General features: G+C 32.1%; 1 protein-coding gene and 1 long non-coding RNA gene across 2 annotated transcripts; one reads left to right on the plus strand and one right to left on the minus strand.

Moving 5' to 3' along the window:
• On the minus strand, positions 1-13,832 carry LOC134246367 (sushi, von Willebrand factor type A, EGF and pentraxin domain-containing protein 1-like). Its single transcript, XM_062728729.1, has 8 exons — positions 13,708-13,832; positions 10,003-10,149; positions 9,164-9,718; positions 7,333-7,506; positions 6,244-6,357; positions 5,783-6,028; positions 2,589-2,783; positions 1-1,317 (listed from the first exon to the last, which is right to left on the minus strand). Exons 2-8 carry the CDS (start codon positions 10,067-10,069, stop codon positions 1,112-1,114), a joined length of 1,557 nt encoding a protein of 518 aa, XP_062584713.1. The 5' UTR covers positions 10,070-10,149; positions 13,708-13,832; the 3' UTR covers positions 1-1,111.
• Positions 13,816-14,355, plus strand: LOC134246418 (uncharacterized). The gene is made up of 3 exons (XR_009987628.1): positions 13,816-13,954; positions 14,043-14,073; positions 14,225-14,355. It is a non-coding gene; the product is annotated as an uncharacterized LOC134246418 (long non-coding RNA).
• Positions 14,356-14,413: the final 58 nt, after the last annotated feature.

The following is a 14,413-nucleotide window of genomic DNA, read 5'->3' on the forward strand; positions in this document are numbered from 1 at the left end:
ACAAATAATCAGATAAGGTAAGTACGGCAATATTTATTAAAAGTCTAGTTATGACATAGAAAGCGCTATCAAGCTATTTTGACTTTAATATACAACACAGCAACAAAATATGTACAAGAAATATATCACTTTTGAAATGTCGATCACTACATTGCTAAGATGTATATAAAATATACTTAGTCTTTGAATTTTTGTGGCCATTAAGGTTTTCAGCACATATTAGGACATAATTTTCTAATAATAAATATCCATCCTGTATTATATACTCTGAAACTAATTCAAAGCTGTTTAGAAAAGGCTTTTTAGGAAATTTTTTTAAACATATAAATACTTAAGCAGTTATTAATTAATGAAGAATACATTGTTGTATATTGGAACAAGTAAAGTTTTAAAAAAAAAAATTAAACTTAAGAATATCAAAACATGCTATGGTGAATAGTTTTATGCAATCATTAAGTATTTTAAAAAAAATTGATTTTTATTTATTAAAAGCAAAGGGGAATAACTCTTCTCTTGCATGGGGGAGGACTATCTGAGTTTTTTGAACTTGTGTCCAATCCCTTTGACATGTTGCCAATAAAATATGTTCAAAACGACTCTTCAAGGACAGGTCAAAGTTTAAAAATTAGTACAATCTGCTCTTACATATTGATATTAAATATGCAGATTTTGTCTACATAATACTAAGTGTTCAGCCATTGTATATCTGGTATGCATTAATAAAAGGGTTGTTATTGCTCGGATACCATAAATTATTCATATTTATTATATTAAAGGTATTTATGATATTTAAGGAATTACTCTAATTCTTGGCCAAATTATTCGAGTATAACCTGGTCTTGGTCAGTTTACGCTTTATAATTCGCAAACCAAACCAGGTTATACAGAAATAATTTGTGCTCCTCTTGGATATTAATCAAATATAGGCTGGAATACAAAAAAAAAATAAAATATTTTGTATTCATATGTATATAATGTAATATTTTCCTTAGAAAATTTTTCTTTACACCTACATAGTGCAAAAGCAATGTCTTTCATCTAGTTTTAAAATTTGTAGGTTTTTTCACATTGCAAAAGTGAAAAAGGTTATAAATTCTTTGGAACTGATACACTAAGAAGGAAACCCTTTCTTTGATGCTTTACACTGAACATCAACATTTTCTGCTTTGCAAAGATCCTTAAACTTTAAGCAAACATTCTTAGCCGACGTCTTCCTGAGGAAAGATATGTATCCTTTCTTCATCCGATTTATATGTTTTTCATCACAAGATTGGAAAAATGAAAAGGCTGCTATCCCAGATGGTTTATAGGTTGATTCTATATCAGTATAAAATATAACAGTTACTAAATTATTCATTCGTAAATGCATGTCATTTAGTTCTTTTTTTGTATACTGTAAATTGAGAATGTGTAGCGTTCTGTCTGTATATGTCTGAAAGCTTTGCTTCACAAACAATATATATATTATTAGTTACACAGTCAGTAAGTGACCTAATACGGATTCATACAGGGTGTGAAATGGAAATCCGTATTGGGCTTTGCAAAGGTCCTTAAACGGATTTCCATTTCACACCCTGTATGAATCCGTAAGGATATGTATCCTGACTGTGTAACGAATTTATCCCGCTGAAGACCTTTTTTGATATAAAGAAATATTTGTGCATTATGAAAATATCAAGTTTTAATCCAATAACAATCAACATAAAATATCGTAACACGAAATTACTTTTAAAAATTTTATTTACAATAACAACGCTTCGAACGGAATCGCGTGCTCGATTTTCATATTACGCCTCGACGGAACGTAATATGGAAAAACGTAATGAAAATTTCAGGGCGTCATGTGATTAGCTTTTATCCAATCAGTAATCGACAAATTTGTCTGAAGCGGGATAATCACGTTTTCAAGGTCTTTATAGAGGTCTTTAAAACATTTACAAAGGTCTTTCAAATGTGTAAATGGTGAAGAGAACGAACAGTAATAGATATCATTAAATCTATAAATAAGATAAATATGTATAGAGCACATAAAGCACGAATCCCTGGGTATTCAGGGAGGCGGGATCAGGTGCCTAGGAGGAGGTATCAGACCTATATTTTGACTAGCTAGACGAAATTTTTCTTGGTTAATTCAGTATAAAAACATAAGCCTTACACTTGATATGAAACAAATAAGTCAAAATAAGACCCTATGATAGGTTGTCTTTGCTAATAAGTTCACACGCACAGCTACTAAAGAAACCACGAAATGCCGACTTTAAACGAAGCTGTTGAAATCTCAGTAACAGATTCTGCTAGTGAATAGAATGCTTCAGTTTAAAAATTGTTCGCATTCAGAAGAGGCTCTCCAGTAAGAAATATACTGGAGACACCACAGGCAGGTAATAGTAGAGTTTACTATTAATATAATTAAGAAAAGTTACGATAGAATAGCGTAAGGAATTATCTTCACCAAGTTTGACATCTTCAGTTTATTCTAGATAGCTATATGTTCCAGACATTTATTTTTATACACAGAAAATAGTTGATAACACAAATTCAATTTATATCATTTGTGAAAAAAAACTTGATATTAGCATAAAGCTTACTTTCACATGAAGGTAGTTCTTTAGGCATCCAATGACCACTTCCACCACAGAAATACTTTGACCGGAGGTCATGACCTGGACTAGGTCGGGTTCCTGTTTGACAGAATACAATACATACGCGTACAAATTCTCTCTTCCATCCATTACAGACCAGAGCACCGTTCAAAGGAGCAGATATATTTGGACAAGGATTAGCTGTGACAAGTGTATGAAAAGTATTTCAGTTTTATTCGTATGTTTTACATTATAAGTTTCGACACCAATTAATTTCTCGAATTATTATTCCTATGAAAAATAAAACATTTCATACGTTAATAGTCATAATCAGGCAAATATAAAATATGAATGAGTGACAAATATAAATATAAGTAATAAGGTATAATTTTAAACACATATCGAAATATTCATTCTGGTTCGTCACGAGATCAAATTTCATTTTAATCCGAAGGCTTACAATTGTATATAAATGCTTAAAATAAAGAAGAAAAACAAAAAAAAAAACTTCAGTTAAGATTAAGGCCTTTTCATCTCTCATGAAGCTTTTCAAAATAAACAACTGTAGTAAAAGTAACGTTTAGGCATTGAATTAATATTTTGAATGTCGTCGGTCCTATACCTCACCTGACCGTGCCGACAAATCAAAAACCGTGCGTCAGCGCTGTATGATAATTTGTCGGCAAACGTATGGCCAGGTGTGATATAGGACCGATGACATCCAAAAATATGACGTCAATACTTATACGATGGTTGATTCAAAAGTAATGTCACAGTGTCCATTGTTACAACGCACTTTGAAAAATTACGCACTTTGAAAAAATTTTTCAAAGTGCGTTAATTTTTGGGACCAGGTTAACGCACTTTGAAAAATTTTTTCAAAGTGCGTTGAATTTGGGACCATATCAACGCACTTTGAAAAATTTTTTCAAAGTGCCTGTACATCATAATTTTACACCATGTAAACATTTAACGCACTTTGAAAAAATTTTCATGAAACAAAAGGAATTAGACTTATATTTTAGAAATAGACAACAGTATTATCCCCTCGCAACGTATGATGGGATATAGTGATGAACTTTCAAGAATCGCCATATTTTGAAATAATCATATATATGATAACATGTATCTAATATCTTTTCTCATGTTTTACGCAAATAAATAAAGCATATATAAATTAATAAAATACAATTATTTAGTTTTAAACAGCTTTAAAATTGGTGAAAAATAAGCATTTTTTTCGTGTTTTGTCTATAAACATATGCCCCCCCCCCCCTGAAATACACAAAAAGACGAAAAGCTTTGGCATAAATTTGTAAAATGACAGTCCATATAACCTGTAAATAAGGAATTTTTGTTTCGGGGGGGGGGGGGTAGATGTTTTAAAAATATTTTCAGTTTTCCGTTGATTTCTATAGTGAAAAACACAGGTTTTGCCAAAATTATAGAGTTATCTCTCTTTGGTATCCCAAATAAGTAAAGTTTTGTGAAAATTCATATGAATATCTATAAAAATTTTGAGAATCATTCCAATATGTTAACTTTTGAGAATTGACTTAGAGATAGGCGGAAGACTAATACTATCCTTCGTAGTTCTTTACGCCCTTGAATACCTTTTGACCCCAAATTCAAAAGGGGTCTTCCTAAGGCCACAAGGATTCTGTTATGTTAAATTTCATTGCAAAAGCTCAAAGGGTTGTCGAGATATCGTGTGGAAACGAAAGCGTTGCAGAGAGACGGATGGACGGACAGCTAGACGGAAGGACGGACAGATAGACCCAAATTAATATCCCCCACTTTTCAAGCGGGGGACAAAAAGTATCAAATCAGGTTCAAATGATAATTTATCATACCTGAGATTTGTAGGAATATTGACTAAGCCATGCAGAATTTTTTTTCAAAGTGCGTTAATATGGTCGATATTAACGCACTTTGAAAAAAAATTTTTTTTTTCAAAGTGCGTTAGCCTGGTCCCAAAAATTAACGCACTTTGAAAAATTTTTTCAAAGTGCGTAATTTTTTCAAAGTGCGTTGCCACAGTCCATATATGTTGCATTGGGTGTCAAATTATCAAATAAAATATACCATCATATTGACTTTTATCAATCTAATTAACATCGAGAAATTTGTTTTAAAATGTTAAATTACATTAATTTTATAGATGTTTAAAACATCAAGCATATGGAGGGTCGCCGCGTCACTTATAAAAGTCACATTTTAAAGATTTTTTTTTAGGATTAGAAAGACAAACACAATAAAAAATATTTAAAGCGTGTCTGATCGCCCAAAAAATTTAATACACAAAATAAACTTACATATATGTTTTTCTAATGATCAGTTAAGATTAAATGACGCCATTGTAATTTTTTATTTAAAAGAAATGTGTTTGACTCTGATGCATTGAACAAAGGAAGTGTAAAAATAGGGGTTAGGGGCCGTAACGAGATGTTATGCATTTTGCATTTTTACTTCAAGATGAGGAAAATACTCGTATGGACAGTTACACTGACTGATAAGACTAACCATATAAAAAAAATAATAAAGAAGAGTCTTGTTTATAAATAGATGATTTCAGCGATTTTAGGAAGTGTACTACGTCATTGAATTATCACAGAAGACAGGAAGACTGAAAGAGAGGGGTCGGAATTTAACATGGTGTCTGATGTTGTCAAAAGACATTCGTGTATCTGTTATGTAAATAGATATGGACACTGTCTTATTATAGTGTTCAAGGAATTTTGACAAAGGACTTTGTTATGAAGAGTAAAAGCACAATGGCTACCAAGAATTCATTTAAGATTAGAAATTTGTGAACATATTCGGAAATCTCAAATAAATTTATTTGGAAACGTTTTAAGTATGACAGCACGTATCCATAACATGACATTATTTAGATGCAGCGACTACCAAATTCACAATGTATATGATTATTATATTATTTACTTTGAATTAAAATTTCCAGGTCTGATTTGAAATAAATAAAGCTTCCATATTTCTACTTTTGTTGGTGTACGTCGACTAGTAGCAATTTTCTTGAAGTTGTGACATTACTTTTGGATCAACCCTCGTATTCACACTCTCAAATTTTCCCTCTTTATGATTCTTTATATCGTTGATCTCTTATGTTGATTTCGAGCCCTGCAAAACTAGTGTGCTTAATAGACGTAAGAGCCGTTTGTGATTTCAATTAACAAACTCACGTCTTGTTGTAATATTAAAGACACAATAGCTACTAAGTCCGTTGAAAGGTTTTAGAGCTGTATATTGAGCCGTGTAGTCTCCCCAGAAAAAGTTGGATCCGTGGTTCGGGTAATTAGTCTTAACAGTTACATTGTGACCAAATGGGTCGTAAAAGGTAGGTGCTGGCCACGAGATGTTGATGAACCGTGAGGATGATGTATTTCGTATATTAGACGGGCAGCTCTTAACAATCGGTGGCTGGATATCTTAAATTATAGTGAAATATGATAAAAATGATAAGGAAAAATAATATCATATATTGTACAAGTATGTTTTCTTTGGAAAAATTACCATTTTGAGATTCGTAATCTAATTAATAATGCTCATAGTACATGATATAAAATGGAATGAACCATTTTTAACCTATCATTTTACAAAAAATTCTAATCTTGAAGTACTGTTGTTGTTATAAACTACCAACCTTTTTCACAGTGAACACCTGTGTAACCTTGGATACAGTTACAGGTGTATTTATTCTCACCGTCAATACAACTTCCGCCATTTTGACATGGATTACTATTGCACGTATTTACGTCTGTTAATGCAAAGATTGATACATTTTTATCTTAATCCTTTATTATTTAATAAAATTTGACGTTTTGTAAAAGGTATCATGTACATCAGTTTTGGGTTTGTTTTTTTTTTTTTTGTTTTAATTCTCATTGATACAGCGGCGTATATTTCAGGTTCTTTGAAGGATGTTATACATCTCCTTTTGAATTTAAAGCTACAGTGAAAAGGTTAGCTTTGTAGCGGGAATTAAATCAAACAAGCATTCTGAGAATATCACATAAGCAATACATGTCCCCTTCCGGGTTCTCCTTTGTTCTTTGTCATTTTATAAGACCCTGCATATGAAAAAGTGTCCCCAATATGTCTACGTTTCGATAATGACTCGTATATGAATGAAATTTCTTCGAAATCTTACAAAGACGTGTTTGAGTATCATTAGACATACATGCTTTGATCTGAACAGCTCATTTTATTTGGTAAAAGAACAAATTTATGTTACAAAATCAAACTTGATCAAAAACAAGGACACAGAAAGAAAAAAATTAATGCAAACTTGATCTGTAACTCATCAAGATACACGCTCATACCAAAAGTTAGCTCAATATTTGCAAGCGTTTAGGAATCAAGTGTGGATAACCAAAAGTGGGACAGACTGAGAAGCATACAAAGGGACAGACACACAGACGAATGAATAGAATCAGAGGAAACCTATGGTTTCCTCCGCTTTCACCTTAAATTAGGGGACTAATAATATATTATTGCATCACATTTTGTTAATAACTATTATACATGTATGCTCCGTTTAATAATAATGTATGTAATATGCCCACAAGGGCCCTGATCTGAAATAATAAATATATTCTATTCTATTCTATAGTTAAAGTAATACTGCTTATTTGACAAATTAAATCACTAAAAAATTTGAAATAATTTGCAATTTTCAATACAAGGACTTAATTTTCATTCGTTTTCTTCTATTCAAAATTGTTACACTCACAGATGCATGATGGTAGACTTCCAGACCAAATTTTATTGCTTTGGCACGTCCTCTGCTGATTGCCCACAAGTTTATAGCCAGACTTACAGCTGTAGGTCACATTTTTACCCTGAGAAAAGTCATTCCCATGAAGTAAACCATTTATCATAACACCGGGATGACCACAGGAAATTACTAACAAAGAAATATAAAGGCAAATTAATAAATTAGAACGGTTTTAGTGATATCATGGATTAATCAAGCTGGGTAGAAATTGACTACTTATAAAATAATTTTATTTCAGAAATATACAAGTTCAAGATGAAAACAAACTACTTAAGAAAGAAACTTATCAGAGAAGTGTAGAGGATATGTTTAAAATGCAGATATAGTAAGGTAAAACAATGCTGATACAGAATGATAAACACAATGTTTTATTCCCAACTCTTGGTTGATTATATGGACTTTGCAAAAGTATTTTTTGAATTACGTTTAATATTCTAAGCCATCATTGGGTCGTATTTAGGATGACTTTCATGACAATTGTTAGGTCTTTGATTTCTACTGAATTGACTAGTTCCATCTACCCGATCAATGCATAGGTCTCAAGGCAGGTGTTACTGGTTGTAACAAACTGAAATTCTTCATTATATTGTAAATAAATCCCCTTGGTTCACTCTTCTGGTATTTTGTTTAATAATCCTGTGGGGAGCCCCTAAATTCCTTTAGTTACCGTAGTAACATAGCAGCCCTGTGGGGAGCCCCTCGTTTTACTTTAAATAGTATTGTTAAAGCGTGCTTTGGGTAGTACCCAGGAAAAACATCAGCCGATAGGCGTGTTCGTCTAGTGCTACCAGGGGGCCTGTCCATAGAAAACCACATAGGTCTTGTGCCTTATTTTCATGCCTTAAAGTCTCTCTACAGAATGTTACAGAGTATGTCAACTGTCGGGTACTGAAATTCTTTGTTAGAGAGTAGCCATTTTCCATGTTATGGTGTGTGACAGAGAACGTAGCGTGTGAGCGAACTGTTGCGGCCCATACGAAACATCTCTAAAACCAGTTCTGTGAGTTATATCATCGGGCGGTGACCCACGTTAAACATTTCATTATCTGCTTTAAAGTCATTATATGAACGACACATTGTGAAAGTTTGTGAATTATTCATAATGTGAATTTGGAAATAATTCTGAATATTTAGTTTCAATTGAAATACATTTCAAAGTGTTGAGCCTGGCGTCGGACCATTGTCTCCGGAACCCGAGAGGAACCCAGTGTGCCACGCAGCCCTTTTTCAATAAACATTGTTCCGTGCAGCCATACTAAAAGGAAACTGGAAAAATCGGTTCTCAAAGGATTTCCGCACTTTCGGAAGCACCAGGTCAAACGGGACCAATTCATACCAAGGGGCATGCGCACTGACTGACATGGACCAGGACCAATTAACAAAGACATTTTCAGTTTATTTTATTTTTGTACATTTTTCGGTTAATTTTCTTTGTTAAAATTTCTGTTTATTTTGTTCGTTAATTTTGTTATTAAATTTTGTTAAGATTTTGAAGTTCTTCTTTTGATATTTGTAAGTTCATCAGGGTGTATAACCCACACCCTCACACTGGTCAACAGGGGATGCTTACTCCTCCTAGACACCTGGCCTGATCTCAACTCTGGAATTGCAGGGGTCCTTGTTTTGTGTCCTCGTCACATATTTGTATTGTTCATAATTTTTTTTAGTTTGATCACTGTTCATTATCTTCACCTTTTACAAGTTGTAAAAAATTAAAATTATCATAAGCATTATAATTCAAAATTACATATATAAAGATCAATTGAATATATGTGAAAAAAGTTACCTTCACATGTTGTTCGTGCTAGTTTATCTCTAATTGAGTTCAAAGCACTGAAAGTAGACACATCAAACACATAACTAGCTTTCGTAGCCATTCCCTGAAGTTCAGACGCATCCACACCGTCACCGACACCGACAGAGAAGATTATGACGCCATCGTTGCGTAAAAGTTGGGCTTCCGACAATGTCAGAGCCTTGTTATTCGACTTACCGTCAGTAATGATAACCGCTATTTTAGGACTTTCGTTTCTGCCAAACGACCCAAAGCTTGTAGTTCGAGCGTACTCGATAGCATCAGCAGTGTTTGTACCACCACTCACATAAGGGATGTTAGAAATACGAGACTTGAGAGCAGATTTCGAATAAAATGACGTAAGTTGAAATGTATTGTGCACAAGAGTACTGAATGGCACAGCACCTATTCTAACAGTTTTGGGACCAATTTGAAATCCATCTACCATCGCCTTGAAAAATTCCTTAGTCTTTTCGAAATTGCCTAAGCCAACACTCCCACTGGAATCCAGAATAAAAACAATATCAGCAGCAGTGTCTCCACAATCTGTTAAAGAGTAGTGAAGAAGAAGTAAACTAGAGATGCACGCCACAAATAATTTCAATTATATTTAAATTTTAACTTGATGGATTAAGATTGACAAATTTAAATACATTTTTTTAATAATATTTCTGAACGAGATTTCAATGTAATAATTTCAATTTATGTAGATTTTAAATTATAATTCGAGACTATTTAGGAAATATAATTGTATAAATTAGAATTGAAAATCCTTTAATGATTATAAAAGTCAGAATTAAAAATCATCCTATAAATTCATATGTACTTACCAAGTGCTACTTTGTCAACGTAAATGAGGAATAATAGTACTGTTGATTTCCACATGGTGTAAATCATTATCTATATTTACCCAACATTAAGTTCTTTAAACTTTCCAAATTACAATCTTTTGTTTTCAGATCTTTATATTCAATATTCTGAAATTTCACATAAAATCATAATTGAATCAATTTTAATAGGACAAATTTATCAACAAACTTAACAAAACTTATTTTGGCGAAGTCAACCATAACGATTGCATTATATTTCTTAATTTAATTCCTTAAAAAGACAATTTATTATTTTCATTAAAATTTCCAAATGTACTTGAAAAAATCAATTATCTGAATTGCCACAGGTAAATATAACAGTGTATTGAGTTTCAATGTTTTAAACTTGTAAAATGATATTAGATGTTTAACATTTTAATGGCATAATCCACTGATAAACAGATATGTTTTACGTTACATATAACTTTTGACGCGCGAGATTCGCAAACGTTTAAGTTTATGATTAAGGTCTTCCGTTTCCAACGGAAGACCTTCTACTGATTCTGATGATTAAGATTATTAAGGTCTTCCGTTTCCAACGGAAGACCTTCTACTGATTCTGTTGGTAAAGATTATTATTCTTTTTTTTTCTTCTACTTCCTAGACCGCAACTTTGAGGCCTCATATCTCACTCATTTCCCAACGGATTTTGCTCAAATTTTTAGAGGTTATAGACGTTAATAAATTCTATCAGAATGCTGTCTAAAATTTCAAAAAGTCACTTCCAGTTTTGAGTTATTTCCCTTTAAACGAAAATTTATAGGCTTTCGTTTCCCAGACAAAGACTCAGTTACGGCTAAAGCTGGAGCAAAAATTCTACTGATTTTAGATAGAAGAGGGATTGAAGTTGTGCACATCGGTTTTTGTTTTTCGATTTCTCTATTCAAAATGGCGCTATATAGGAATCAAAAATTAGAACGCTTTCAAGAATCAAAAATTACTCATATTTTGCTTTTTATCTTTTAAACTAAAAATATTTTGTTAAAGTATATAGAACATAATTTTTGCAAAGTTAGAAGATCTTTCAAATGATATGTCGGAAAAAGGGCTGGCCCCTAAAATCAGGGGTCTAGAGGGGCCGAAAGTTTTTCCTTTATATCTCAAAAAGTAGTGAGAATTTGTAATACATTAAAGAAGCAAAGTTGTTCAAAATGTCAAGCTTAATCTATTCAAAATGTCAAAATACGCCCGGCGTCGTCACTTCCGGCCAAACCGGAAGTAGTCAGGAAACCCGTATTTTTGCCGTTCTTGACAAGTTTTTGGGTAACATCCGTCATTGGGAGCATAAAATTCAACTTTACGTCCTTCGTCGTCACTTCCGGTCAAGTGGGAAAAATGGCTTATTTTTGCATTAGTTAACATAGATTTGGAGGATTTAAACAGTTTTTGGTTGTATTTAGTCATTTTTTTTAAAAATGAAAGTTACTTCCGGTCAAACAGGACGGAAGACCTACTCGTTGCTTTGCAACGAGCTTTGCTCTAGTTCTTATTCTTTTTTTTTTTTCCTTTTCCTAGACACCAACTTTGAGGCCTCATATTTCACTCATTTCTCAATGGATTTTGCTCAAATTTTCAGAGTTTATAGACGTTGCCAACCTCTATCAGAATTTTGTCAAGCATTCCAAAATTTCACTTCCGGTTTTGAGTTATTTTCCTTTAAATCAAAATTAATAGGCTTTCATTTCCAGACAAAGGCTCGGAGATGGCAAAAGCTGGAGCAGAAATTTTACTGATTTTACACAATAGAAGAATTGAAGTTGTGCATAGCGGTTTTTGTTTTTCGATTTCTCTATTCAAAATGGTGCTATATAGGGGTCAAAAATTAGAACACCTAAAAGAGCGAAAATTTACACATATTTTGCTTTTTATCTTCTAAACTAAAAATATTTTGTTAAAACATATAGAACAAAATTTGTGCAGAATAACAAGATCTTTTGAATGATATTTCGAAAAAAGGACTGACCCCTAAATTAAGGGATCTAGAGGGGCCAAAAGTTTTTTTCCAGATATCTAAAAAAGTATTGAGATTTTGTCATACGCTCAAGAAGCAAAGTGGATCAAAATGTCAAGCTTAATCTATTGAAGTCGTCAAAATGCGTCCGGCGACATCACTTCCAGACAAATCGGAAGTCGTCAGAAAATACATATTATTGCTGTTCTTGACAAGTTTTGGGGTAACATATGTCACTGGAAGCATAAAACTTAATTTTCCAACCGTCGACATCACTTCCGGTCAAACCGAAAGTAGCCAAAAATAACTTATTTTTTAAGGTTTTGATGCAAAATTGAAATTATAAAGTGACTGGAGACGACTTAGCTCATTGCTTCCTTTTGTTGACGTCACTTCTGGTCAACGAGCTTTGCTCTAGTTTCATTAATATTTTTGAAGAGATTTTCATATGACGGAGTTCATTATTTTAATGAACTCATGAAACTTCGTAAAAAATGTCAGTGCATCACAAAAATATAAGTGAAATGCTTTTTCTTAAGAACAAGACAAGTTTTCAATATTCACAAGAAATTAGTGTTCAGTTTCATAAATACCTTGGGGTTAAGGGACTTCTATCCTCAGCCAGTAAGGATAACTCTTTAATTTATAATTTAATTCAGAAAGTCTCAAAATTAAGCTTGAAAGTTAAATCTTTTCATACAACAATTTTCATTTTATGTCTCTCAATATGCTTCAACGTTCTTTGAAGTTTCCAAAAAGGTCTTATAAAAAGTAAAAAAAAAAAATTACCCCATATTAGCATTTAAAAATTGCATGTCTAAAAAAAAAATTAGGTTCTTTTAATCTAACCAAAAATACCGATGTTTATTATCATATTATGAAATTAGCAGTGGTTAATGGTCTTTTGTAATGATAGGAAAATATTTATACACTATCCATTGTAAAAAGTAAATAGAAGAAACTAAAGTACTTAAGTTAAATTGTATAAAATTTGTACAATTTCTTCAAAAGCCTGGATACCTATGGATTTTATTTCTAAAATATGTTTGTTAATCAAATTTGAATTGGAAAATGCATATTAAATGTTTTAAATCGCGTTTGCTGAAAATTTATTTCAGAATTTCGTATTTTCCCTTTATAATATGATGCTCCTCAAAGATGAAATTTGAAGAATTATCGTGGGTAAAAGTAAGTTACTTTGAGAATTCTGAGACAATTAGTCAATGCCTGATTTTTAGAACCTGAGGATCGGAGTACCTTAAGTACTATTTGCCTTTTTCCAGTTATTTTAAAGTAACAGTTGCCTGTAATTGTCCACTAATTTAATTAAAATTCATGTAAGCTTTTTGTTGTTAACAATGAGTAAACAATGCTTACTTAAATCCGATGGATGACGATCAATTTTATGAGAGGGCATTCTGAGTACAATATAGAAGTAATGTATTAAGTATGTTTTACATAAAATATGCTTTGGTGAAACTTTTTTAACCTTTTTAAAAGGATCATTTTGTTTCTATAAAACAGCATTTTTCTTCAATATTATATTTTTATGATAATATAATTTCTTGAATTTTGACAATTTTTTAAAATATAATTTGCAGCTTTAAAATATATAAACATATTTTCATATTTACAGTTTGTGTATTTCTGTGAATTAGTATGGTGGTAGGTTTTTTGTCACATATGAATTCTGCGAAAAAGATGAACTGACTTACCTTCAAAATAAGAGCGAGCCCTTTTAGAATGACACGTGAAATGTTTCCCTTATATCGACATCATATTGACACTTAACAAACACTCAGACATTTCAACAGAAAAAAACATGAAAAGCTGCACTCAGCCCTCGCTGCATCAGTGTAAAAGGTAAACAAGCCGCTGATGTCGGAATTTACTTCCACAATGGACATTCTGCGTTACCTCTTCATTTATGGTGTATACCTTACAAACGGCGTATTAGGGTTTGTAAGTAATTTGGCATTTTTAATTATCTAAAAAACTGTACGTTAGAAAAAGTAATGTATTAATTGAAAGATGTTTTTTCTTCTTCTAGACGAAGCAATCGCTCTTTAAACGTCCTAAAAGTATGTATTTATAATACTTATATTTGTTTTTCATACTTGCACAATCTAAAATCTATAAATAAATATATATTTTAAAAAACTGCCCAAAATGCAGATTACAGTTGATTAAACAAATTAAGTCGGATTCTAACTATCAATAATATTGTTCCAGTTGACAATACCGGCCCCACAATCTGGAATTGTCCAGAAAATATAAAAGTAAAGGCAGATGAGGGGAGGTTAACAACAGTTGTTTTCTGGAAAGAGCCGTATGCAAATGATACTAAGGATGGAAATGTCAAGTAAGACTTTAAAGATATAAAATTCATACTCTGTACATTAATATTGCTTAGAAACGAAA

This window comes from Saccostrea cucullata, unplaced genomic scaffold (assembly GCF_032062105.1).
Source record: "Saccostrea cucullata isolate Sc308-1 unplaced genomic scaffold, CSIRO_AGI_Scuc_v1 ctg1048, whole genome shotgun sequence".
Lineage (NCBI taxonomy): Eukaryota > Metazoa > Mollusca > Bivalvia > Ostreida > Ostreidae > Saccostrea > Saccostrea cuccullata.

Coding starts and splice junctions, on each gene's coding strand:
- LOC134246367 (XM_062728729.1), bottom strand. CDS start 10,069: ATGATTTACACCATGTGGAAATCAACAGTACTATTATTCCTCATTTAC. Junction 6,358..7,332: donor AAGTCTACCATCATGCATCT/GTGAGTGTAACA, acceptor TTGCATTAACAG/ACGTAAATACGTGCAATAGT. Junction 2,784..5,782: donor CTTTAATATTACAACAAGAC/GTGAGTTTGTTA, acceptor CACTTGTCACAG/CTAATCCTTGTCCAAATATA.